General features: G+C 44.8%; 1 protein-coding gene across 2 annotated transcripts in view; it reads right to left on the minus strand.

The window, feature by feature from the left end:
• Positions 1-27,387, minus strand: part of GALNT16 (polypeptide N-acetylgalactosaminyltransferase 16) — a 75,813-nt gene that overhangs the window by 18,172 nt on the left and 30,254 nt on the right. For both annotated transcript variants that reach the window (XM_030240311.2, XM_030240310.2), the window contains exons 2-9: positions 19,501-19,676; positions 16,263-16,361; positions 10,357-10,424; positions 7,884-7,949; positions 6,714-6,835; positions 4,593-4,680; positions 3,553-3,637; positions 2,394-2,497 (exon numbers count right to left, since the gene is read on the minus strand). In XM_030240311.2, the coding sequence (XP_030096171.1) occupies positions 2,394-2,497; positions 3,553-3,637; positions 4,593-4,680; positions 6,714-6,835; positions 7,884-7,949; positions 10,357-10,424; positions 16,263-16,361; positions 19,501-19,676 (808 nt within the window). The remainder of the gene's footprint in view (positions 1-2,393; positions 2,498-3,552; positions 3,638-4,592; positions 4,681-6,713; positions 6,836-7,883; positions 7,950-10,356; positions 10,425-16,262; positions 16,362-19,500; positions 19,677-27,387) is intronic.

The raw sequence follows: 27,387 nt of genomic DNA on the forward strand, positions 1-27,387 counted from the left end.
TTCCTCTCTGCATCCTGAGAGGTAGTTCAAACAGTGAGTTGCAGGGTGCGGGGAGATAGTGCATCTAATGCAGCTTCTCAGTAAAAGACCTCATTTTATTGGACTGCATTTTCTAGCATTTCTTAGTAGTGCTTTTCTCTCCTGACTCTTATCCAGAGCTAATTATTTTCAGATTCTTTTTAATAGGGAGTTCCAGATTTGAAGAGAGGAAGGGTTTTAGGAATGAACAAATGAAAAAAAAAAAAAAACCAAGACATAAGTTTCTGTCTGGTGATGTGTCCAGCTGACATCTGCTCTCCTGGAATGAGCTTCTGACTCACTGTGGCTTACAACAAAACCAGAACTCTCAGTCTGGCACATGTGACTTGAAAGTAATGTCTATTTCCAAAGAGAGGACTTCTTACACCATCTTAGACAGCACCACTCTCTCATCTCATCTACAAATGAGGACCTAATTCAAACAGTCCCTTCCCACTCATCAGAACATTATCAATATTTTTCCTTGATCAGGAAATCCAGTTTTCAATTAAGTATGGTAAACTGCTTTTTAAGAGGTTAAATTAACCATTGTGAATTCTTTAAGGAAAATTAATACATTTTGTTATAAAATCCAGATTGGTTTCTATCCCTATGCTTTCAGCAGCAGACTTGATGGAGAATGAGGGACAAGTGACAGGGGACATTGAATTTACAGAAAAACCTCCTAACAAGGCAAAACTGGCAAGCCCCTGTACATGTGGCTGAGTCATACAGCCTGGCCCAGCCACTGCCAAGCTTTACAAGAGCTATTTCAAGGAGAATTAAACAATTTCAGTGGAGCAATTCTGTGGTTTTGATCAGCTCTATACAGAAGAATGGCTGTGAGCATGCAAATAATTTACTGATACTTATGGCAGAGAGCTCTACTTAGCATCATGCTACTGACATATGGACCTAACTACAGCACTGGACTCCCAGGTGGGCAGAAGCAGACAGAGAAAAGCCTTAAGAAATATTCCTTCTCCATCTTTGGGGTCTACAGCTTTTACACAGTCACAGCTCAGAGGCTGGCAGCATGGCCAAGTAACTGGCTTTGCAGCCAGAGCAGGGCTAGGGATAGCAAGGAGCTGAGTTTGGCTCTGCTCCTGAGGGACATAAGGGAGGGGATCTTCATGCCTGGGTAAAGGCTTCCTGTGACTTCTGCCACAGTGCTTAGCTGATGCTACTAGGACTGCTGAGATTCCAATGCGAGCACTATTTCAAATCTCTTTTTAATATAAAGAATACCACAAAACGGAGTCAAGATCTGGGAAAACAGAGAACACTCATTATTAGATATTTTGTTTTTAAAATGTGGTACCTTGAGAGTCTATTATCAGCCCAAAATATTATTTAATGGTTTTAGAAAGTATCTCAGAAAGAGACAGCTCTCCCAGCTGTGTTCAGAGAAACAAAAGTTTCCTCTTCCTGACTATTTCATTCTTTCTAACTGGTTATCCAAGTGCTAGGAAACACCATACAAATCCTTCTTTGAAAGGTTTTATTTACAAATCTGTGACATTTATGGAATCTATAGAAACAGATTTTTTTTTCAGTGTTAGCTACAGAGAAATCTACTGAAGTTGAGCTCCATCTTCACCATTTCTAAATTAATGTCCCAAATACCTGAGGTCTCCATGAATCTCTCTTTAAAACTCATCTTGCTTTTGTCATTAACACCTGGTGACATTGCAGCATCCCTTCATACAGGGCCAAGAGAGATGCCTGGCATATCTGTGTCACTATTCAGCGCAAGGAGATGGGTTTAAGCATCATGCCCTAAAACAGCATGTGAGTGGACAGACTACACTGGGCCTCTGAATTCCTCAGATGTTTGTGATGCCCTAGTCTGCTTCTAAATGTTTGCATTCTGAGTCTATTTGTAACCAAATTCCCTTCACAAAGAGGCTTGTTTAATTAGGAAAAATATCTCTCTAACCTCAGCTCTCTCAAGCTGAGAGAGCAATTCAGATTTATCTGCAAGAGAGGAACAGGTATAAGAAGAGGCTGCAGGAGTGGCTACCCACTTCAAAGCTGGAGCAACACAGAATGTCATGTGAAGAACTGGAGGAATATTCTCCAAAAACAAGCAGCAATTTAAACATCAGGAGGCTCCTCTTTCTTTCTTTCTTGTACTGTGGAAGCTCCTGTATATTAGCACATGTGTCTATAGGAGAGCGCAGCCCTGAGCACACACACTTTATGCTGACAGTGATACAGCTCTGACCCCCTTGGGGATTACCTGACCACGACCCTAACCTTACACTGACATGCTGATCAGATCTCTCACAAAAAAAAAATGCTCTTCTAAGCATTGAAGACTGGGAAGCAGTTCTGCATTAGTGTGTCATTCCCTTAAAACATCCTAAACTTACCAAAATTCTCTCCTCCCCAGATGTCCATTTGAGTATCATATTTTCCCAGGTGGTTAAACCAGGACTTGTCAATCACAAAGATGCCTCCTGCTATGACAGGGGTTCTGGAAGAGAAAAGAGAAATCCAGAAAAAATAATCACACATATATGTAGCCCCACAAACCTAATTTTAAAGGGCAGACAATTTGTCCAGGCATCACAAGTCATACCTCATTTAAAAGAGAAAAACAGCAGAGCTGGAATGTGAGCCTGCTGCAGGTTTGAGATGCCTCTCACTAGATCATCCTCATGCCTTTGTTAGATGGTCTTGCAAGCACTACAAGAGTAATGCTGTGTCTTTTGCATTTATACAAATATGCACAGTGTGCAGGAATGATGGACACTGTTTGATGACTGTGTTCACCAATTAGACATGGTGTGACAAGCTGCATGTACTGCTCTGCTGTTAGCAAGCTGGTTGCCTCTGGAGTGCAAAACAGAGGCTCACAAATTACACTGAGGAATTAAATAATACTTTTATATTACAATCAGGGAGCTGCCTGCCTATGCAGACAAGCACCACAACTCTTCATATCAGGATCTGTTACATTCTACCTGTCTCAGAGCCACGTACCCTGCAGTGAGGTTGGCAACAACCGCTCCAGCCAACAGAATCTCTTTTGTCCATGGACATGCAGATTTAGTAGGTGGGAGTAATTCTATGCCCACATTACTAGGTAAGATTCAGTTTTCTGATCTGCTTTACCCATGCAGGATGACTGTTTATCTGCTCCATTCTTTAAGTTTTCATCTGAAAGGTGGAGGCTAATTAAAAAACCCCAAAGTGATTTCTGAGGCATTCAGAGTGTTGGGTTAGGGACAACACAAGAGCAAACTTACAGAAGAAGAGGTGGCTTGTAGAGAATAGTGATTATTTACTATCATGTGTGCATGACAGTAAATAATCACTAATCTTACAATATTCAGAGAGCAGTACTCTCACATTTAGGGTATAGACCTCAATGTATTCAGAAAGTAATAAGAAGAGTTTGTCATCATCAACATCGTCAACACTGGGGCATTTTGTCCTCAGCAAGGCAGTCCCTATACTCTCCCTGCCCCACTGGTGAAGGCTTAGTAAAGGTATTTGGAGAAGAGCACCCCATGTGTCAGAGTGTACCTTATAGACTGAGTTGGGTCTGTTCTGGACATCTTCTGCTCTATAGGAATCTGTTCCCACTTAAAATGAAGGCTCCAGTCAAACCCTGAAAAGGAAAAAGACATGCCAAATTGGTTTTCTTATTGTAAAAACAGTAGTAATATCTTTCAGTGATAGTCTGCACTGTTATATCACAGCCTGCCCCTGTGTTCCTTCCATGACCTCCCTCACAGTCTTCCCAAAATGGCAATAGCCTATCCTAATGTAGAGCTCTTCAGCTTCTGTCTTGGCATTACAGATCTCTCCTCAATTTCACTCCACACCTTCAGGAGAGTGTTGCCAGGCTGAGATGTAATTCTATTCTAGCCAGTTTATTCTACCAAAGGCAAACCCAGAGTTATGAGGCTTGAATCAAGGACTTTGTAGGATGTGATATATTTGGGGGAAAAAAGGCCTGCAGATCACTGTACCCACCATGTCTTTCAAGACTACCATGTACTTACAGATGGCCCATGGTGGGTAGCAGAGCACAGCAGAGTCACTAACTTTATACCATTCTTAAGGGTAGCCAAAGAACAGGTAGCCTTTGGCTGGCAAGCAGTGCAGAAGTGAGCCCCAGCCATAAAAGATGTAGAAGGGCACCAGGAAGTGGGGTGAACACAGGAACAGCTGCAGGGTGATCAGCTGTGAGGGGAAAGGTGTAAATGCTTTTCAGAAGATGGCACGAGATAGCCTGGCAGATCAAAGCAGCAACTGGAAGTGCCTGACAGACTTCAGTGTACATGCAGCATAGTGAGGACACAGTGAGATATTTATTCAATTAACTAAGTCCTGAAACTGCTAAGCCTTATGACAGGGATTCAAGGTGAAGAGGAAAAAACTAGTTGAGTTTTGTTCTAACTCTTCAAAAGATCTGACTTGGCAAGCTGTAGAGAAAAAGGGACAGATAACCCCTCAGAAAGATCATCACTCTATTTTCTTGGAAAGCTGAAGACAGCACAACTTATTTATCATGCACCATCTCTCAGGTCTAACTTATATAAGCCATTCATTATACCCACCTCCCCTCAAATCTGCTGATGCTGCCAGGTAGGCAAAATTATCCAGACTGATAACATCAATGATTGGACTCACCACTCGGGTATAATCCTGAGAGAGAGAGAGAGAAAGGGGGGAAAAAAGGGGTCAGGCTTTCTTGAATGTCCAGCAAAGCTGTCAGAGATCAGGAAACACAAAGCTGCATGTGTAAATCTTTGTCTGGTTTCTCCAATGTGGTTCTGGTAGCTGTGCAAGGGATCTGTGGCCACTAAATCCAAACATGGAGATGGTGGGTACCAGCCAGCTGCATGCCATGGATGTTGGGAATGGAGTCAGACTCCAGCACCTAGGGATTCTGCTAAGAAGCAGCTCTTTATTTCCTGCCCAGTCACAGGGCATCAATCACTGTCCCAAGGGTTTTGTGCTTGGATTTGATATCTATTGACAGCACACCTGCTCAGCCATCCTTGAATTAGCTCATTAACATCAGCCTAGAAATTATCAAAACTCGAATAAAGCATTTCCTAAGAAGTACTATGAATCAAGACCTCACATCAAGATTCATAGTGCAAACTTTATAATACATATGACACATTGTATACATTATAATATCAAGATATTGTGAGTACTTAATTGCCATTAAGGCATATAGACATTTGCAGCTTTCTTTTGCAATCCTTCTAGTACGCAGAAATTGAACATTTTTTCAACATCATGAGACAGAGCCTCATCCTTGTCACAGTGTTGTGACAGCTGCCATGTAAGATGAAACCGAGCTGGCAATGTCAGAAACAGCACCTTGTTATTGGACAGCTGCCAGCATCCATGCCTTTGCTATCAAACCTTCATTCTGTGCCTTGCAATAGTTCCTCATGATGTACCACACTTGGCTAGGATGGGACAGCCTTGGTAAGAGGATTCATGTTTTTTTCCCCTCTGAGCTGTGATGCTGGCCCAGCCAGAGTGTGTCTGCCCAGCCTGAGACTCCAGCACCCACCTGGCAGCCTGGTGTGCCAGCCACTACTCCAACCAATCCGTACCAGGACTGGCTAGGGCAAGACTGCAATTTATAATAGGATGTACATGAGAAATGTAGAAAGTAGATCAGAAATAGGCTGACTTGAAATCTGCTCACTAAAAAAATTGTATACTAGAGCTAGCACACAGGCTTTTGCATTTTAGATCTTTCCCTAAAGAAATGAGTGAGGTTTTTTCTGCTTAGGAACCCCTGTGCTGGTGCTGCAGCTTGACTTAAAGACCAAAAAGTAAACATTTATGGGCCTTATTGAACAAAAATTAAAAGCAGCTTTTAATTCATCAATTATTCTGAAGTTTCACCTTCTTCTGCTCCCTCATATTAAGCTAATCAGATATGCTTACAAAGCATCATTAAAGCCTCCACCCTTTCTCCTAAGGCCCATTACTTCATGGGATCCTCTTTTCAGAGGGGAACAATCCCAGCCATTTGCAAGCAGGACCTCTACCACAACCTCTCCCCTGCCTTTTCTTACAGCAGAGCGGTATCATCTCTCCCTCCAGCTCTGCAGTGCAGTCAGGGTGACAGCTGCTAATATTTCTGCCTCGTTTTCATTCTTCCAGCCTTCCATCAATCCTTTGCCAAGTGAACCATCAAAGGGGACATCCCTGCAGTCACAAGCAGCTTCTCTGTGACAGGAAGCTGCCTGCATGCACGTGATGTATGGTGGCAGCTCAGTGGGAACATTAATAGAAGGAAAAATTTGTCAGTGACAAGGCAGAGGGGAGGGTCCAGCCGCAGGGGTGAGGGAACCATGGAAAAATTGCACAATGTATGCTGCCCAAGGGGCTGTCCTCCATACAGGTGAACAGGACGAGGAAGCACAATGCCTGCAAGAGACAGGAGGTACAAGTTGGTGGTTCCAGCACTCGGCATTGCATCCCATCTCTGCACCTCCTGCCTCTGTCACACTGGCAGAACAAAATCCCATCAGGGAGAGATCTCTCGCCTATCTAGCTCAGGCTGTACCTTCCTCTGTAACAGCCTGCCTGAGGAGTACCTTGGCAGGCTTGCTCTCACCAGTTCTGCTGAGGCATGTGAGGGCAGAGGATCCAACAGGCCAGGCCAGGCCAGCTCCATCCATCCCAGAGCAGGACATGGTGCTCACCTCTTTCACTCTCTGAAGCATTGGCTGCAGCCACTCGCTGTTGACTTCACAGTGACTGTCCAAGAAGGTGAGGATGTCAGCAGCTGCCACTTCAGCTCCTCGCACCCGAGAGCGAATCAGCCCTGCGAGGAGAAAAGGACAGCGAAGGAGCAGGAAGGTTAGGAAAGGAAACATTTGAGCCTCCTTCAGAAAAAATACTGTGTGTGGCCATTGCAGGGAAAGAGCAGGTGATTCTCCTATACCACATCTCCATCAGGAGCAGAGAGCAGCTTTAGAGAAGGGCATACCCTGGGGACAGTCAGATGAGCCCTCCCAGCACACAATCAATGACCTATCCTGTCACTTCTGCCCATGACACAGAACTTCCACCTGGCTCCTTGCTCTTCCCTTCCTGCCCTCCCCACAGACACCTGGCTGCTGCCTGCTCACTAGCTCTCCCATTGAGCACCCTGCTGCCTCCATCACCAATTCCCCATGGCCAAATTCTTCTCTTTGCTTTCTGCCTTCCTTACTGCTTATCTGCTTTATTCCTATTTGTCCTTTACTCTGCCCTGCAGAGATACCAGCCTGGCTCTCAGATGACTCCTTACTTTCTTACAGACCATTCCACTATGTGGGATGCTCTTTGTGAACTAAACAGTGATTTTTGTCTCTCCTTCTAGATCCTAGCTCCAAACCTGCTGTGCACTGACAGCTTTAAAAATAAGCCAGCACACGTGGGTAAAACTAAAGAGCAGCTGGGAAGTCATTTATGTATGTAGCAGATAGATGACAAAAAACTTTCCTTAATTGTATCTCTTTATGATAGAGACATGATTGGTTTTCCTTCTCCCATGCCTCCTACACAGCTTATCTTGCACTTGAAAGTGTAAGAGTTAGCTTGTGTTTAAAAGGACGAGACTTACATCTGGATCTTTATTCATAAAGATCTTAAAATGCGATCCAGCCAAGGCCTCTGGACACCACTTCTCATTATTTAAGTATTACATGAGACCCCTGAAGCCTGAGAGTTGATAAGCTGTGCTCTCCCTCCACAGAACTTCCAAATGCTTATACTGAAAAAACAAACTCTAACTATAAGAAACAACAGCTGTAAGCAGCTGGGAGGCAACCAGGATCATGTGGAAAAATAGGCAAGATCTTTGTATTTAGAAAGCTTTCCACACTCACCTTCTCGATGGGTGTTTCGTAGACACTTCACCTTTGGGATCTTGGTAAGGAGCTGGCAGTCCTCAGCTTGGGGAAAGCAAAAAAGACATTTAGTACACATACATGAATTATTTGGCTTCAACAGAGAGCCCCAATCAACTGTCCTCCTGCTTCTCCATGGGAGGGGAAATTCTGCTTTCACTTAACACCACATTAATCAGCGTGATGGCCTCAATCCTGTTGTCTATAGAGTACACAGAAGAGCACTGCCTGCTTGCTGTCCTCCTTAGCAGCTGAGCCATGTTTCCCAATTTTCTGAGCAGCCAGGCCTCCATCTCCCCTGCTCAGCATTTCACAAGAACAATGGGGCATGTGCTGGCAGCATGGCATTGGGCACTAATGAAAAGGAGGGAACACAGGGAAGCGGGACTGCAAATCACCAAAGTGCCAAGGAAAAGAGAGTTCTTATCTGCTCTCTTTGCCTTCAGTGGCTCATCTGGGCATCACCTGACATTTGTTCTCAGGGCAATATCCACTTGATTTTATTTAATAAAGGCCCCTGGAATGCAACCTGCTTCCTTGGAGAAACCAGCACATTGACACATGGATGCCTGACCAAGGGCTTTGCTGGCAGCTTGCTAGAAACTCTTGGCATCCCTCTTTTCCATTACCTAGGGAATATGAGGGAGAGGAACATTTACCTGCTCCAGCCAGACACCAATGAGCACCGAGTCTTTAGTCCTCTGTCATCCTCTCTATTCCTGCCCTAGCAGATGTCATAGGAACAGCAATTTCTAACTTGCTCTTTATTCTTGCTCCATCAAATTCACCCCAATTTCCCTGCTTATTCCATATTCCTTTATATGTCTCATGCCCCCTCTTTCCTGCTGTCATCGTCCCACACGCTGAGCACTCTGGGGAGAATGCAAAGGCCCTTAGCCAAAGTACACCTCTTAGCACGTTCCTGTACAAGCACTTCCATTCTCAAGGATCTGTGCAATCTGAAATACTGCTCTTATGTTGGCACTTTGGCAGATGCTGCATCATCCAAGGGAAGTGGCAGGTGCTCTGAATTATAGAGCACGAAGATTTTGGTGGAACTCTGCGACAAGGGAAGGCAATGCTCTGATCTTGGCCAAGTCACAAGTTCAGGTATGAGAAACCTTTTTCAGTCGTTCACTCTGCAGGAGCAGAGCACATGGCTCTGCCTGTAGATACTTGCCAGAGATGACAAACTCTCAGTATATTTGGAGAAACTGAGGCAGGTATTAAAGCATTAAAGCTGAAGTGCCTCCATGAACGTGTCTCAGGGAAGAAGCTATATCCAGAAATATCCAGCTGCCAGGTTAAAAATAAGAGCTGTGACAGGATGGAGGCTTTTAAAAATCTTTATATTTACTGAGGAGCCTAAATGGGAGCTTATGGTTGAACCCTGTGCAGAACAGGTACCAGAAATCCATCACTGTTTATCTGGAACACTTTGCCCCTTAAGAACTGAATTTTTAGGTGCAGAATGTGGAACACTTAGGATTGTTTGTTGGAAGTGCTCAGAAACACTGAAATTAAACAGCTGAGCACAGCTTGGTACTTATTCAAAACACACTGTAAGGCCCTCAGAAACTCAAATCCCTCATCTCAGCATCCACCTTTAAAATGTTTTTTTTTGTGGCCAAAGCTACATAAGCATTTAGCTGCAAAATCAAAATAGCATTGCCTCCTTACCTCAGCAGGCCAAGGCGGGCATTCACAGCTATCTGTAAAGTTCTGAAGGAGTAACTATCGATCATTATAGATGGTACATAACTAGATTGTCCTTGAATCAAGAACACATCATGGGAGAAGCAGGAAGTCTTCTATGCCCACCACCTCACAACCACTACACAACAGCCAGGAGCAAGAGCAGCTGTACAGAGGGAAAGACTCCAGAGCCTCCAGTCTGCAGTTCTGGTGGAACTGATTCAGTAGACACTCCATCCCCGTGCCAAGCTGCAGAAGAAAGTATGGTGCTGTCCAAAGCAGTAACTGTGCCACAGCTTCCCACAGGGACAGCTGGGGTCCCAGGCACACGGAGGCAGACAGCCAGTCTCACCTCAGCCTGTCTGCAGGACCCCAAGCAGCAATTTTCTGTATGCTCCACTGCATCCTCTTTCCTCTTGGTCTGTAAGTACCAGCTCTGCTCACGTACAGCATTGCTACATATATATCTGTGCTAAATGGCTCACAAAATGGTGCCTAATGAAACCTGACAGAGATCCCTGGCCACCTAGCAAAACCTGCCATACTGACAGAAATGGAAGACCCAATGGAAAGAAAAAGAGGAAGAAGCTCTGGTCTCTGCCATGCATGGACATTAAACACAGACTTACTTTCTTTTCTTTTTCTCCTGCAAAGAGACAAGAGGGAATCTGTGAGGGAGGGGGACTCAACAGGGCAAACAAAAACCAGGAAAACAGAAGGGAAGAAATAAATGTAAAGGAAATAGGTCCAAACTTACGATCTGAGCTGAAGTCATCTACCAAAATGATCTCCTGGATGAGACTGGGAGGGGTGCGGTTCAGAACGCTGCAGGGACACAAGAAAGAAAAAGCCACTTTGTGAGCTGCCATAACAGTGACAATGTTAGGACTGATAGAAATCTGCTGTGCTATGCATTACAGCAGGAATACCAAACTCCAGTAAATTGGAAGCAGTGACCTTGTCCTTGTAACAATGTTCATTGGCAGGACCAAACTCCAAGTGAGAATATCCCAGAGAGCTGTGGCGCTCAGCCAGACCTTACAAGGACCCACAGCCAGGAGCTGACTGTGTTACTTGCCTGGGGCAGCTAGCAAAGGATGCTGCAGCATGCTCTGCCCCTAAATAGAGGTGAAATGGAGAGAACCACCTGCCCCAAGGCAGCCCAATGGCCATTCCCATCTGCCAGCCTCTGGGTGAAAGTCATCACTGCTGGAGGGCATAAGGAGCTGCCACTTTCCCCAGCAAGGAGCTCTACCTCAATGCAGCAGGTGTGACCTGCTCCGGCTTTCTCACCAATTACTTTCTTTGGAAGGAAGCATTGTCAGTATTCTGGGTTTGGATTTTTTCCCTTCTTTTTTTTGTCTGTCTTTCAAGCCAGCATGACACTTGCTGAAAGCACCCCCTTTTCCCAGGCTGGTTGCACCATACCATGTAATACCCTCGGGTCTGCAATGAGTTTGCATCTGTAGGACACATACGAGGAAATCAGAGAAAAGCTTCTGCCCTCCTCTGACATCAAAGCATTCTGGTACTTTGGAGTCTGAGCAGCTCAGTTCTGACCTCTTTACCAGTCTCATTCATTTAAAATGCTGGAACTCTTTTTCCATGAACTTCTTCAAATCATTCTCCTGCTTTACTACCACCACACAGCATATTCCCCCTCCAAGCCTCCTCCAACGCCTCTTGCACAGGCAGGTCCCCATTACCTTCAACAAGGTTGCTCAGTGATGCTTAGGCAGTCCAATGAAGAGGGCAGTTACACAAATTTTAACACTAAAAACAGAGGCAAACGCTGCCCTCCTAGTTCTAGCAACCTGCCTCATTTCAGTGGCACCTGCTCACCTGCTCCAGAGCAACACTGGAGTAAAATTTCTGGCTTTTTTCCTCTTTTGGATTTTGTTGTTGTTGTTTGATATAGGAAACAGACAACAAGAATAGTCCCATACTCTTAGGAATGAAGGTGTAGAGAAATAAATTGCCATCTTGTTAAGTAACACCACCGATGGCTTTGTATACAGAGCCAAAGTTCCCTCAGTTTGGAAGAGTGTTCTGCTTTCTCATACAGCAAAATTCTGACTGTTCTGCTGCTCAGTATCACATCCCACTCTATTTCAGATTCACATTGCTTCATACACCTCTCATAGTACTTGTATTTTGAGCTGACATATCCCTAGATGACTGAGCTTGCATTTTCCAAAGCTGAATCTCATTTGCTTCTCTTGGCTCATGTCTCTCTGGATCCTCTAGTATGGTGGGGTGGGAGGCGGGGAGATGTTCCTGTGCCATTCTAAGTGCAGCTTCTCCCAGCACAACCACCACCTGCATATTTTACAGACAAGGTTGCCCTGCACTGAAATTCTTGTCAGTGCAAACACAATGCAAAACAACCCAGGCAGACTGCAGTATAATGGCTGCAAAATGCTATTCTACACCTTCTTCTACTAGCTTGACTGGAGGCAATGCTCACATTTTCTCCACAAGCTTCAGGTCTTTCAACTCAACATAACTGGGAAAAAAGCCCCATTTTGTTCTCTCTTCTTTACCTGTCCACTTATTCCCCAGAAGAGAGAATACACCCCTTGAGGAGTTCACAGCTCATTGTACAGTGCCCTGTTCTTCTCTCAGCTCTGCAATAACTTGCTGTAGATCCTTGGGAAAGGTACTTAATCTTCTTTGCACTTTGTCATCCCTATCTTTTTAACAAGGAACACAGTAATCTTAATATTTCCCCTCACTGAGGCGTAGAGAATGACAAACTTTCAGGCACAAAAATTTATCATTAGAATTCCAAAATCCAACTGCCAATTGCCTTTTACAGCAGAAACATGGACTGCTCTCCCCTCATCTCATGGATTCCCTATCTCCTTTGCCTTTTCTCACAGCTTCCTTCTTCTTTCAGTATCAGAGTCCTTATTCTCTTGCATGAACGTGACATCAGCACTGCCAATGAGTTTCTCTCCTCTGTCCAGCCCTCCCCGAGTTCCCAGATAATCTTGTTTATTCTGGATGCTAGCAGAAGAGTATCTTTTTTTCCCTTTGCTCTAACATAATATTCTTTTTGGCCATTATTTAAATTGTCATTGTAATGAGATGCTACACCAAATGCTCTAGCATTACAACAGCATCCTCTTAATCAGGATTTTCACAGGCCCTCTGCATAGGCACTGAACCACTGACAGCTGCTCAAATCCAGTGACTTAGAGCCTCACAATTCACCTTTACATTTGCACCAAAACCAAAAGGTCCTTGCAATCATGACTTTCTGAGATCAGAAAGAGAAAGAGAGGGACCAAACAACAAAGCACTGGACTTTGTCTTCTGCAAGAATGGTTACAGCAGCAGACTGAAGGTATGGCTTAAAGATTAATCATGCATAGACATCAATCACATAAAATGCCTTTTGAGTGACAATTGTTTCTGAAGGAGAACAGGATGCCAAGCAAGTGACTGATTTGAGAGTGACAGCTATGTCCTAGCTAAGAAAAGAGATCAAAGCAGGCAAGCAGCTCTTGACTGACACACATCTCCTACAGGACTGAGGATGCCAGCAACAAGCCATTTGAACTGGCATGTTCACAGCTTTTGTCTGATGGGCCATTTCCCATTTTTCCCCCTATTCCCCTTCTTTAGACTCTTGCTGGATATTTTTAACCAGTTGTCTCCCTCTACACTGAAAGCATATGGCAGGAGCCCACAGCAGAAGGCAGGCATGCAGCCCACGCTGCCTCTGAAGACCAGGAGGGATAAACAACAGGGAACTTGAGGGAATAAGTTATTCCTCTTCAAGGTCACTCCTCTCTTTCCCCCTCTCCCTCATACACAAACATTTCTCCCATCCCCAAGGAGCAACAACAGCACATCATTCCTGTTGCTTCCACCCAGCAGCAGAGATGTCAGAGACAGGAGGGAGAAAATGACAACTGCTGAGCTACCAGAGGTGTTTAAGGCCATGTGTTCACATGGGCATGTGAGGTTAGCAAGAAGGGCATGCAGATCAGGATCTAGCCTCTAGAGCTTCCAGGTTTAGATCACCCTGAAATAAGCCTGTGATGCAGGAGTATCACCCCTGGGTCACTTCCCAAGATTTTTTGGTACCAGCATCGCCACTTTGTTGAATTACCTTGCAACAAGCCAGTATCTGGCTCAGGGGAGTGCATTTGGGCTCCCTCTGGGTTTAAGATCAGTTCAATCCCAGTACCCTTTTCATGTATTTCATTCTAGAATTTCCAAAAGTCTTATGGCTGGTTTTTGAGTGCCCAAATTCAGATACTCAAAAACCACACTTGCAAAGACCTCACATACGAAAATTTCAACTGGTAATACATTCTCTACTCACCTCAAGAGATTAGGCCTCTAAAAATGTTTTCAGACATAGAAAATTTTGCTTTTAGTGCTGCTCATTTTCATCAGTTTTCCTCCTTCACACCCATTTCTCTTATAGCATTCCCACACTGTAATCATGATAACTGAACTTGGGAAAAGGCCCATAATAACAGTGGAATCATATTTAACTTTTACCAGATGCATCTCAAATGGTTCATTCTAATTATCCAAATAATCATGCTCTACCTGGTTTAAGAAAGCTCTTGCAGATATAGAAATAATGACAAGCTGCAAGCCTGACTAGTCAGCAGGTAAGCAGGCAGTGCAATTTTATGCTTCCTGCTGCTTAATATTACTGTGGTCCTCAGCAGACTCACAGCCAGGTCATAAACCCAACAGAACAGAACAGTCCTGTCCCTTTGATACTTGACTTATCCCGAAGTGCCAGGGATGCAAAGTAATTACATAGCACTGGTGCACTGACTGTGTGTGTGACTTGAACAACAATTACTCTCACAGCAGTAATTCAGCCTGGCACATTCAGATGAGTTTTGCTGAAAGATGGGACTCTCAGGTTACAGAAGAGGCCCTGAAGAGCTCTGTCAAATCCCTCTATAACATCAGTGTCAACCTGTAAGTCAGACTTATGCCTATGCCTCTTTTAGCAGTGCAGCCATGAACCTTTACCTCTGTGTATGGTTGTTAAACCTTCAGTGCTCAAAGACAAGGCTACTAGCCAATGCTTGCTTGTGTGGCACTGCAAATACTGTAGAGCCCAAGGAGGACTCAGCCTTCAGGATCTCTCATGAGACAGCAATAAATTATTGACACTTCTGATGTGATTTAAGGAAGGAGTAAATCCATCAGATGCACTGCCTGTAAACCATCTGGCAATGAGGACCCCAGCTGTAGCCAGAGGTCTGGGAGGAAATCCCATCCACTACACCATTCACAGCACAGTGCAGCCAGTTCCTCACAACAGCAGTCCTCCAGCGGCAGCAGCATTGCAGGGACCAATCTGAATAGATGGGTCACCCATTTTTCAAGGCCTTTGTTGGGGGTTCTGGTTGTAGGAGACCCCATCTGAGAGACTGGTAATACCACATCTTAAGTGCTATGTCCAGTTCTGGGCTTTCCAGGACACAAAAAAGTAGGACACACTACCATGGTTTCTCAGCACCCATTTACTGTCTGACCTATGACTGAAAAGGCAGAAATCTTCTCTGGCTGCCCCAGCAGCACCATGATTCCAAACAAGCCTGCCCATTTTCTGGACAGTGACTCTACAGAACTCATTGTATGGCTCAAATGAAAAGAAAATTATAGAAATAAAAGACAAAATGTGTCAATGCAATATATACAGGTCTCTGAAAACACAATAGCACCAAGCTTGGTGGCAGAAACCTAGCCTTCTAGACATGAGGCCAACTTGAAAAAGCCTGTTCTTTATTCACATAGCACATTTCTTTAAGTCCACAGGACCTGTCAAGGGAAGAAGCGGCAATGATGAATAATGCATTCCTGCTAGTGATACCAGCAGTTCAAACAGCTACAGGACAATTCACTCTCCCTTCAGCCTCAATGGCTGCTCCTGGGCCTGCTTGCAGGCTTCAGAGACCCTTTGAGAAATTACTTAGTAAGTCAGAGGGCATTGTTTTTTCTGTGGGAACTAAAAGGAAAAGAGCCTCCCTGGGTTCTGTGGGGGTGATGGAAGAGGGCAGCTGGAACATCACTTTGTGGTACAGATGACTGCAAACCTCCATCTGTTTGGGGTTGCTGACAGGCCCTGTGCCACCCATTTACTTGGGTAGATTTGGCCACTGCAGATACTCAGTTATGAGGAGACACTGGTACAAGATAGCAAGAGTCCTGCAGGCTCAGCAGGAGCTGTGTGCAAAGCCCCAGGGTACATCTGGGGGACATCAGGTTCAGAAACTGATTACCAGCAAGGGACCATGAGCAAGGGCTCACTCACTGCACCTAGCAGCACACAGTGTTCTCTTTAGTCCCCCCTCACTCTTCCAAACCAAGCTCACACTTGGTCAAGACTTGAGACTGCTCTCACCCGTGGATGCAGGCCCAGCTACCCTTTCTTGCTGCTCATGATTCCCCAGACTGCAGACACAGAGTGGCTAACTGCAGCTGCGCTCTGCATTTGAAGATATGCCCACAATGGCAATCCAAGCCTCTGGCCTGTCCTTGTGGGCCATCCTAAGAGCAGGACGTTATCACTCAGGGAACTGCAGCCACCCTGCTTGTCCAGCTGCTGCAAAATGCCTGGTTTTCCCCAGAGCACTCCCAGAGTGCAGCACGCAGGCCCGGCCCCCCAGCAGAACTGACCTCCTCACCGTGCGGAGCAGCGTGGATCGCGCCTCGTTGTGGAAGGTGATGATGAGACTGGTGGCCGGCAAGTCAGTGTCATAGTGTACAGACGTGCACCTGCAGCACAGGACAGCACAAGTGTGAGCCAAACATTACCTAGCAGCAGTACTGCAACAGGGTACCTGGAATTTCTAGAAATAGAGCAATCTGCTAAAATCAGAACCAGCACAGCTGAGCTGCAGCAAGGGAGGCCTCAGCAGCCCCTGCACCAAGGCCGGCAGAGCTTAAAAAGAACCGTGCCTGTGCTCTTTGAAAAGCAACGTTTGGAGGCTGTGATACCTAAACTCACAAACCTGGATGCCAAGGAGGCCATGTGGGTTTTATAGTGAACTAAGTTTCAGTCATGGATTCTAGTCCCTGGATTTACCTGTGATTCACATAAAATCTTGTTTATTCATGCACAGGACATGGACATGCTAAGGATGCATGGAGCTGATACATCCAGGCATTGCTGTATGAAGCACTTCAAATTCTTTGGACACAAATTTCACAGAAAGGAAAACACCAGCTAATTCTGTGATCTGTGTTGGGGAGTTGCTGAGGCTCAACACTAATGGATCTGCTGGCAATGAAGAGCAATTCTTTCTATCTTCTCATCTGACTATGTAATGTTAGGTACATACACACATTCTCACACTCAGAACCAAGGATTAACTTGCAACCAGGCTGCTTCTCCCTGCGGAGAGCAAGGTTTCTGTGAGGGGAACAACTCACAGACGTGAATCCCGAATCCAGTTCTGGCACATGCTAAGCACAGCTGATTTGGGCTGACCTGCTCCTCCAAAGCATCTGCCTTCTTAACTTCCAGATGGTGCCAAACTGCAGTCAGTGTGCTCTAATCTCCTGTCTGATGAAGAAATCACACCTACTTTTAACTACTCAAGGCTTTGCATAGACTGAATCTCCATCCTGACAGGGTATACAACTCACTTCTTGGATGCACTACTTGTACTTCCACATTTACTTACTATGCTTTTATGACTACTGCTAAACTGCTTTATCATCACTTTCAATCCTACTGGTTTATGACTTTCATTGCAGAGTTTTATTAAGGGAACAGCAGCTTCATACAGCAATTTTCAAACATCTAGAGAAACCTGATGAAGACTAAAGTGGACAATGTGAGAACAGTCCTGAGACAGACCATATTTATTATTGTTTCAAAATAACTCCATGATGTAATGCGCAGAAAATGTATTAAGGAATCAGGAAGTGGAAAAGCAGAACAGGCTGATGTATGGGTTATTTGGGGAAGTTTTCCCAGTATTTTAGCATTACTACAGCATCACAGAGAACAAGGACAAAGTTTGTGCTTGAAAGTTGACCTGTCTTTGCTTTGGATCAAAGAAATAGGTGCATGCTAAGTCAGAAGAAGTAGGATGTAAAGTCAAGCATGTCCATGCTCTGGCTTGGGTGCTTGAAGAAAAATTGATATGTTAGTGACCTACAGACTCCCCTCATTCCTTAAACAAAGAGCCAAGTCCACAATCTAACTTGTATCAGCTGAAATGAGTCCTCATCCTGAGTTGTCATCCCAGCAACTATTCCAATATTGTTATAAGATAGTCAAACACAGATTGCGCATTCCCAAATTGCTCCCTGTAAAGGGGAGAAACATGGAAACAGGTTTATTTGTTCTGATTATATACTACTTTGAACTCCCCATTACTCAAGGGAATACGTGAAAAGCCGGGTCTGAAATGGCTATACATTTGCAGGGAATCACATATTTTGTTTTTCTGACTGAAGTGCACAGATGAGGCTCGTCACAAAAAGCAGGCTCTGCATGTTATCACAGATCAAAATGAACAATAATTTTTCTTTGAAGTGAGCTGGTTTTAGGCCAGAATATGACAGCTGATTAACAGAAAACAGCAATTCTGCATTGCAGGGAGACTTGTCAGCAACATAGAACATAGCACCATTGCCTCTGGGTCACTAGGAAGCCAGTCCAAAATACTATGCTGGAGAACAACAGCACAAGACCTGGATCCCACAACCATGGTCCTGACTGCTTGCCTTTGAAAAACACTCTGAGGGCTGTCAGTGCTGGCAGGCTCACAAAGCTCCATGTCTCCTGGCATCCCTTTCACAATTTCAATCAAATTAGACGCCTGGTTTCCTGCTCTCAGCTGCTGTGAAATGTTGCTTTGTAACCATACCACACCTAGAACCATATGTGGTTCTAGGTTGTGATAATTACATATCCTCTGAACAGAGAAAGGTATGAAAACAATTCTTGTTTTCATTTACTACACTTGTTGTTGTGCACATGTGGAATGCGTTATTATTTACTGAAGAAAAATTTCTTAGGCAATAGTGTTTTAATTAGTTAACCAATTAAATCCACGTGTGTATCAGACTGTCTGGCAAGAACAATGAGTTTTTCTTAATAGTATAATATAGTATAACTTAATAAAGCATTTAGTCAACCTCCTACAATCACAAAGTCAATACTCATTATTGCCCGTGGGGCCCACTACCACAATACTAGGTACAGTCTAGGACTGAAGTAGATTATTGTACACTATCCTATTACTATTACACCTACGGTTTTCAAGAATCTTTTTGTACTAAAGCATTGCCTTTTTGTCCTCCAGAAACTACAAAATAGTTACCCAAGCACTATTAGCAATTTAAGGACAATTTTTTTCAGCAGAATAAACACACCCTCAGTGAAACAAGGACAGAACAATAAGCACTATGCAAGCCATAGAACACTGTATTTGCAAGTTAGTTTCATCCCTACCCCAGCAGCCCTCATCCAGTGATGTTCAGGATGGAAAGAAGCACCAAACCAGCTTCAGACAGGCAGAGCACAGCAGGTGAGGAACACCACAGCAAAGCAAGGCTGCAACAAAGGCGTACTTTGCAGCCAGGACAGAAGGATGCCAAGGGAAGCCATGAATGTTGGCACAGCTGGGCAAAACACAACTGTCCAATGAGCAATCCGAGCTGCAGCGGAGGGGCTGTGCTAAAACAAGATGATGCTTGGACCTGGAAAAAGAGGTGTTAGAAAAGTCTCAAGCTGGGACTGAATTTGTCAAGGTTCTCCAAGAGAACCTTGAGACCTTTCCAGACGAACCATGAAATTCAGTGAAACAGAGGACCAAAGAAAACCCCAAAGCATGCTTTGTCGGCATTGCAGAGCGACAGCAGAGAGCAGTGCACGGCTCGGAGCAGGGCTGCAGGGTACCTGTAGTGCCTGGTGTCCCGGATGGGCCGGTCGCTGCTGAGTTTGTCACTCTCCAGCTGGTTAAAAGCGTGCTGCCGGTAGGGGTCTTCTCCGGCCTTCAGCACCTTGGAGGACAAGTAAGCCTTCTCGTCAAAAGCCCGCCGGCTGCTCTTCTCTCCCGGGGGAGCCCTCGTCATCTAGAGCAGAGACAAGCAGCAGAGCGTCAGGGAGAGCAGCTGGCCCATGCTTAGACAGAGGGAAGGAGTTCAGACATTACCACACATCTGGAAGTAGCTCAGGTATAGGTGAAGGCAGGATAGGCAAGGGCTTGGAAAGGAAAGCAGGAATCCCAGTAGACAGGGTGTAAAAACTGACATCTCTGAGGAAAATTGCAGGCTTTGTTATCCTTACTGACTGAGCTTGGGATGAAAGCTGCTGTTCCTGATAGCACAGGCAGAGCCAAATTCCCTTTAGCACCTGTAACACAGAATGTGTGACACTGCAGGCATTTGGAAACCCTTCCAGGCAATGAATTTCTGAGAGCAGTCTCCAGCCAAGGTGGCTGAGACACCATATTTTGAGGAAAAGTAGTTTCAGCCTTTCAACAATCACTACTGCATACAAACAGAGGCAGCTGATTAAATAGGTTCCCTGCTGTGCCTTGCTCAGACTTGCCCAGTTTCACAGATGTCCTTGATACAGCTGAAAGCCGCACATGACTGTCCCCAGTACCCCATAAGAGTTAAAAGATCAGGGCTGTCCCTCTCCCCTCCTAATTCTCCTCTAACTTTCCTAAGCCACAGAGTCAGTACAAAATCGGCACCTGAAAACCATTCACTAGGGTCATCAGGAGAGAGGACAGGCACAGCTCTAGCCCTCTTTTAGGTAATGAATTTAATTCCAAACGTGACTCTGTTTGGAAACAACCTACAAACTCCTGATTGCTTAAAAAGCAATTAAGACTGTTTATATTATAGAAGCAGTTTAACAAATTGTCTGTGGTAGCTTTTTGATGGACCAAATCATGAAGGCAAAATACTACCAGCCTTGCAGGGGAGCGCTAGAGCTCCCTAAAACTGCTGCAAGAGGCAGATACTTGCACCTAGACATCACATTCAAAGCACTAGATAATCCCCAGATCTTGAGATCCTTCTATGTAAATTAGCTGGGATGCTCTCTACTATTAGGCTTGATCATGTTTCTCCCTCAGCTAAAGGTCTCCTTTTAGAAGTCACAGAGGGCAAGAGACCAGAGAATGGTACCCAGCATCACAGAGCATGTTGGTTGAGCCATCCTAGTGAGCTGGGAAAGAATTCAAGAGACCCAACACCACAGCAAACTCCTTAAGCAGGAGAGTGCTTAGAAGAACATTCATCTCTGCAACTTTCTCTGACAAGGGCTACCCTTCAGTGCAGACAGCCCTAGGAGAACAAGACAGTCAGATAAGATGATGGCAAATGAAATTCAGCATAAAGAAGGGCAAGACAATGAACATTAGAAAAAATAAATTGAACTACTCATGTACATTGATGGATTTCAAATGAACCGTGACCACTCAGGCTTCAGATCTGAGCATCCCTGTGGACAGCTCAAATGAAACCCTGCACTCAGTCTGCTGAGATGGGAAATGCAGCAAATTGAGTGCACTGCAAATGGGACAGAGAAAACTGAAACCGTCACCAGCAGTTATATGAAATCAGAGACAGCCCAGCAGCTGTGGATAGAGCACAAGCTTTGTCAAGCCTCTATCTGGAAGGAAGCTACTGGAGGATGAAGAGACATTAGAGGTTAGGATTATTCCATCTGGAGAGAAGATGAATTAAGTCAGGGAAAAAAAAAAAAAAAAAAAGAGAAGGTGGTCCATAAAAACATACCTAATACAGCCAAAGTTAACCTGATGCTCAGATTTCCCTTTCTCACCATACAAGAATGAGGCAAACATCTTTTCAAGGGGGAAAATTTTAAAAAAAACCTGTTCTTTTCAGCATTGAGAAATTCCTCCAGCCACTGCACAATCAAGCCTGTCAAGAATTCCACACTGCACTGCACAACGTTTATGGATCTGCCCTTGTGTAGGACACACACAGGCACACTCCAGTGGGTGAGTCTGTCTCTGCTCTGCTCCTCCAGGCAGAGAGTGTCCTACTCTGCCACCCCTTCTCCAGGGATGCTGCTGCCATCCCCTCTGCCCCTTGTAGCCACCAGCACATCACCTGGGCACGGTGCTGGGTTACGGGAACATCTTGACTACTTTTATAGCTGGTTGCACTTTTATAGCCTGCTGCCTAGAATATTCCCTGAATTTGCATTTTCAGTATGATGAGAAAACAATTACTTTCATACCTCTAAAGACTGAAAAAAATGCTGGAAATGCTATCTTCAGGAGACATTTTTCCCAGGACAGTGAAAGGGCTGGGGAGCAGGGTCTGGCAGCCAGGGACAATCCTATGCCCCAGCCAGAAGTGGGTACCAGGACAGCTCCCTCACCGGGAATCGGGCACCGCTCTGGGGAATGACAGGATGGGGACCCACCTTGGCAGGGCCCACGGCTGGGCAGGGCAAGGCTATTGGGAGCTGGAGACCAGCCCTGCAGCAGCATCAACTGGGGCAGGGGCTGTGAGACCCTGGGGAGACTCGCCCTAGTCCCGGGGAGTGGGCAGGGACTGGAAGGGCCTTTATTGCCCTAAAAGCCATGACACATTTAAGCTTGAACTCTCAGGGCTAATTCTTCTAGATACTATGCCTCTCACATTTACTTATACATCAAAAGTGGTAAAAGAGCACTAGGAAATGATTGTCAGTTAAGAGTTAAGTCCCACTTGCAGTTTTATCTCAGACAGTATCTCTTTGTGCTCTCTTCAAAGGGAGGATTCAGAGGATGATAGCTAGGAGGGCCTGGCTTCAGCTTCCAGAAAGGCAGCTAATCGATAGATAATCAACAAGTAACCAAGCATCCATCTATGAGCACCAAGAAGATAACAAGGTAATAAATAGGAGCTAGCTGAGATTTGTCAAGACCGAGTCATGTCAGACCAATCTAATTTGCTTCTGTGATGGAGTAATCAGGCTCAAGGGTATGGAAAAGCAGGAGACAGATCATGACTTAGATAACGGTTTTGGTAGGGGCTGTTAAGATGTTGTCATTAGCAAGCTAGAAAAGTAATAGTCTGGGTGAAGCTACTGCAGAATGGGTGGAACTGGTTGGAAAGTTACTGAGGGAGTGTAATTATTAGCTGTTCCTAGAGCAGAGGGGTAAGAGCAGGTCTTTAGGGGTTTGTTCCAGATCCAGCACTATTCAGTATTTTCATAAATACCTTGGATTCAGACACAAAGTTTGTCAAATCCATAGGAAATCCAGAACAAATGCCAGACACATTGGGTAACAGGGTTAGAATTCAAAATTATCTCAACACATAGAAAATACGTCTGAAAACAGTAAAAGCAATTTAATAAGGGCACTGCAGACCTTTGCAGTTCACCAGGTCTTAGCTGATACAAAATATGGCAGAGACAGCACAGTAGCAACCCCTCAGAAAAGCCCTAGACATTACAGTTCATTACAAACCACACGACAGAAAAGTCAGATTAAAAAAGCAGAGCAAACACAATCCTGAGTGCAGCCTAGACAGTTATGAACTAGCCTGACAAAGTGAATATAAAGCTTATCTTTAAGGACTGCCTTGCTTTATCAGATTATATCCCTAGAACATAGATGTTGCACTACAGGATGTTTATTGCTGTTGACAGGAACAGCACAGGTTCTCTATGAAACCTTGCCATCAGAAGGGCGGACTAATGCCTACCCTCCTCTTTCCTGTCTCCTCACCTTAACACCTCTCACTTCAGGAAGTAGTCAATATAAGCAGACTTTAGCAGCTTTAGTATATTAAAGGCACATTATGTACAGCTGAGTGCACAGTCGTGACTTTTACCATGCCAAAAGGACAGTTCATACCCCTAGATCCTTGATGTAGCTACACACTCTGTATTCCCATGCTTGGGGCTGGAAATGAGAGTTAGGGGAGCAGAAGAGCCCAGCAGAAGAGCCCAGCTCATTATGATTGCTGCTCTCCCATAGATTAAAAAAAAAAAAAGCAAAGCTACAATTAAGCAGAAATAAAGATGAATAGGCACTGGAAATGTGAGTGTCTAGACTAGGGATTAGCAAACAGTTTACACAAATTAAGTTTTGTCCCAAACATTGCTGAGACCTCCAAAAAAATTCACATATGAAAATTTCACAAGTACTGTAAACGTTCTAATCTTATTTCACCATTTCTCATTTTCACATATACTTTTCCCTTTCAGTGACAGAATAGAATCAGATGCTCTTCTGCTGTTGAAAGCATGTTCTGATTTGTATTTCAACATGGTCCAAGAGACCAGAAACTGTTTCAATAGCAAAATTAACTTTGTAAGCAAGGGATTTAGGTAAAGAAATTAATGCCATGCATGTCTATGAAAACTCGAGGGCCTCATTTCTCAACTAACACAGGATATTCCTCTAGGCCTGATTCCTTGAGAAATAGCAGGGCTGTAATAGAGACAGTGCCATTCATCTCTGTGCATTGTCACAGTCTGCCATCAGACACAGGCACACCAGCTGCCACATTGTGCTAACAGCCACTAAAACCAGAGCTGGGGAATTCAGGGTCCCAAGGTGCATCTTTTTAACAGCAAGCTTGGCCAAATTCAAAAAGAATAACCAGACTCCAGGGGTCATGAGGAATCACTACTTAATTAGAATAAGGTATGTAAAACTCTCAAAGGTAAGTGCAATTAATCATTTTACAGTTACTGTGAAATTAGTCCAGCAGCAGTTTTATGTGACAGGACATACACTTTGCAGCCCTTGCACTTCTTACAAGCATTAAGTGCCAGGAAAACAAATGGACCAGGGGGTGCCATGCTTCTGCTTTTTTTTAAGCTCATTTCCACAATTGCCTTAGCTCTGTCAAACCCCAGAAGTGAAAAGCATCAATTGCAAGCCATCCCCACTAAGTGTCTTTCCATGGAAGACCTAACCGACCAGAAAGGTCTAATTGACCAATATGGACACAAGGCAAGCCAGGGAGTAACAACTTTACCAAACCTCTTCAGATGCCCCTTCAATTTACCCTGCTGCCACAGCCTCAGGCACTTGCACTGCCATGACCCCAACCCTGCCAGCACCTCCCTCCAAACAAGCTCAGCACAGCCAACTCCCCCCAGCAGATTTCTCTCTTCTGAACTGGTTTAATGCCAATTTCAACCCATCATACTGAGATACAAACTTGCTGGCTGTGCAGATCCTCATCCCTCAGAACAAAGGTAAGAGCCAGCTCACCTCTGAATCGCCACTGGTGCTGTTGGGGCCTGCGTGGTGTGACATTTCTCTGTAGGCTCACTCCACATGCTCCACACACTGTCACCGTCACCTGAAGCAAAATCCCGGAGACAACAAGCCAGAATAGCACAACCAGCAGCAGGAGATGCTGGGGAGCAGAGCAGTGCTTGGGGATGCTACAGAGACAGGCGCTGGTCAGCTCTGTCTGAGCAGTCTGTGTGACCCACACAGTGCACATGGATGGGCTACCACTGGCACAGACCATGGGGCAGCACTGAGAGCTGCAGCAAATCCCAAAACTTCTGAGGGAGCAAGCTACTCTCTATGGGCTGAACCTGAGACCACGTGAGCTAAATCCTGTTGCCAGAAGCATTTGCTTTAGAGGGTGTGCTGCATTTCCAGTTGGCACTAGGAATCCCAGTGCGCACATGGCTTTTGTTATGTCTCATGAAAAATCTGTCCACTTCCCCAAAACACTGTTCCTAGTCCTTAGAGGCAAAAGCCTGTGCCTGACAGCACAAGGCCTATTTTATTCATGCTTTGTTAAACAGTGTAAAGCATTTTAAATGTGGTTTGGGAACGACGCACTTATGGAACTTCTACTATGAAATTTCAAAAAAAATTACCACAGTTAAATAGAACCATCACTGTTCTTTGAGAAGTGCAAGTGCTGACAGCAGAGCCCAGAGACCAATTTGAATGTTTCATTTGTAGCTTGCACAAACTGGAGTAACCCAATGGAAAGAGCAAAGCAATTTGATCAGTTCCCACAGCATCTAGCTGGTCACAAAAGAATTTCTACTGCCATTAACCCTGGGCAATCTTGAGGTGTGCTGCCAGTTCCAAGCTGGAGACCAGCAACAGATGCCCAGCAGAGGCTATTTCCAATGCCCTCTGAGAAGAGCCCACGGTCACCTGCTCACAGGACTTCTCCAGGCCCTGTGACTGAGCTGAATTTGCCATGGGATGTTGAAAGTGAGAAACAGAGGTTGTCTGCTGAATACTGGTTTGCTTTCCAGTATTCATGCTTGCCCAAAGTGCCTCTCTACCTCCTTATTCTTTTCCACAGTCTCTGGACACTTATTGCCTTCTGTGCATGCACAGGCAATTTTCTGTCAGCTCTGCAAGACTTGCATCTCAACTCTCTTCTGGTTTTGCCCTGAGAAGCCTTTTCTCTCTCTGCCTGTCTCATGACTAGAAGGTCATGCTATTCCTCCAAATAATTTCTATTTTGCTCTTCTTTTCTTCCCTCACAGTTTTGCCAGACACTGAGTTGCTGACAAGGAAAGTGTCCTCAAGATTCTGACCTGCAAAGGTAGAAATCCTGTACAAGAAAGGAGGAACAACTACATTTCTGTGTTTGGTTTCCATAGCAATGATCTCCCCACAACCAGCAATTTTTGGATGCAATATTCAGACCCTCCTCCAAGACATTCAGAAGATGGCACAATGTATTCCATTTATTGCCGACAGCACGGATTAGGTGAACGTCACAGGCCTCTATGATGTGTGCCACAAGCAGACATGGGTGGTTGGTGTGAATGAAGAGTTTAGAAAAAGGATATTCCTGACTTACAGGTCACAACAGTGTGTTGATGGACAAGGTTTGGTCACTAACCTTAAAGCAGGCTTGCTGTGGTTTGTCAGCTGGTCTTTTGGGCAGTTTAAGGGAAGAAAGCAACACAAGAGAGCAAAACAATGTGTGGGAAGTTTACAGGGGGAGCAGCAAAAAAAAAAAAAAAAACCTTGAGTAATTAAATTACTGCCTCTATCATGAGCAGTTTTTTTCTGATACCCTCATCTAACTTCCCAGCACACAGAAGGGTGGTATCTGTCCCACCATATCATAGAAATAGGCGATCCCCCAGACAGGGAATAATGTGCTCTGACTCCATGAATCAGAAGGCTGAACAAATGCTTTATTAAGCTATACTATATTACACTAATACTATACTAAATTGCATACTAAAGAGATACTATACTAAAAGAATACTAAAGAAAAACACATGAGACTCTGAGACAGTCAGGGCATAGCTTTGAACTAATTGGCCAAGGAATCAAAACAACCTTCACCAGCATCCAATTAGCTAATCACTTTGGGTAAACAATCTCCATAACACATTCCACATGTGCAAAATAACAGGAACAGTGAATAGAGATAGGAATTGTTTATCTTCTCTCTGTCCTTCTCACTGCCTTCCCCAGGAAAATTCCTGGGAGAGAGCTGTACCTGCTGCTCTCTTCGAAGAGAGCTGCAGCCACAGTACCACACCCCCAGCTCCTTGCTATCCTGTGTAAGTACTCTGCTTCTGAGGCAGCCACGTGGCCTCTGCCTAGTGATCCTACTTAGCCACCTCTTTAGTGTCTCTGTGGAGAAGCATCCTTACTGCAATATTTCATCCAGATCCTGCATGTCCTTGTCTACAGGAGGGAAGAGATGCTTCCAGGAAGACTGGCTGGATCACTTTGCCCAGATCTCAAGGACATGCAATGCAGCGTGGGTTGACAACTGGAGGACGGCCAAAAGTAACACAGAGTGCACAAGTGCCAGCACTAGAGCACACATCAGTGTCATTCATTCT

Source organism: Serinus canaria, chromosome 5 (assembly GCF_022539315.1).
Source record: "Serinus canaria isolate serCan28SL12 chromosome 5, serCan2020, whole genome shotgun sequence".
Taxonomy (NCBI): domain Eukaryota; kingdom Metazoa; phylum Chordata; class Aves; order Passeriformes; family Fringillidae; genus Serinus; species Serinus canaria.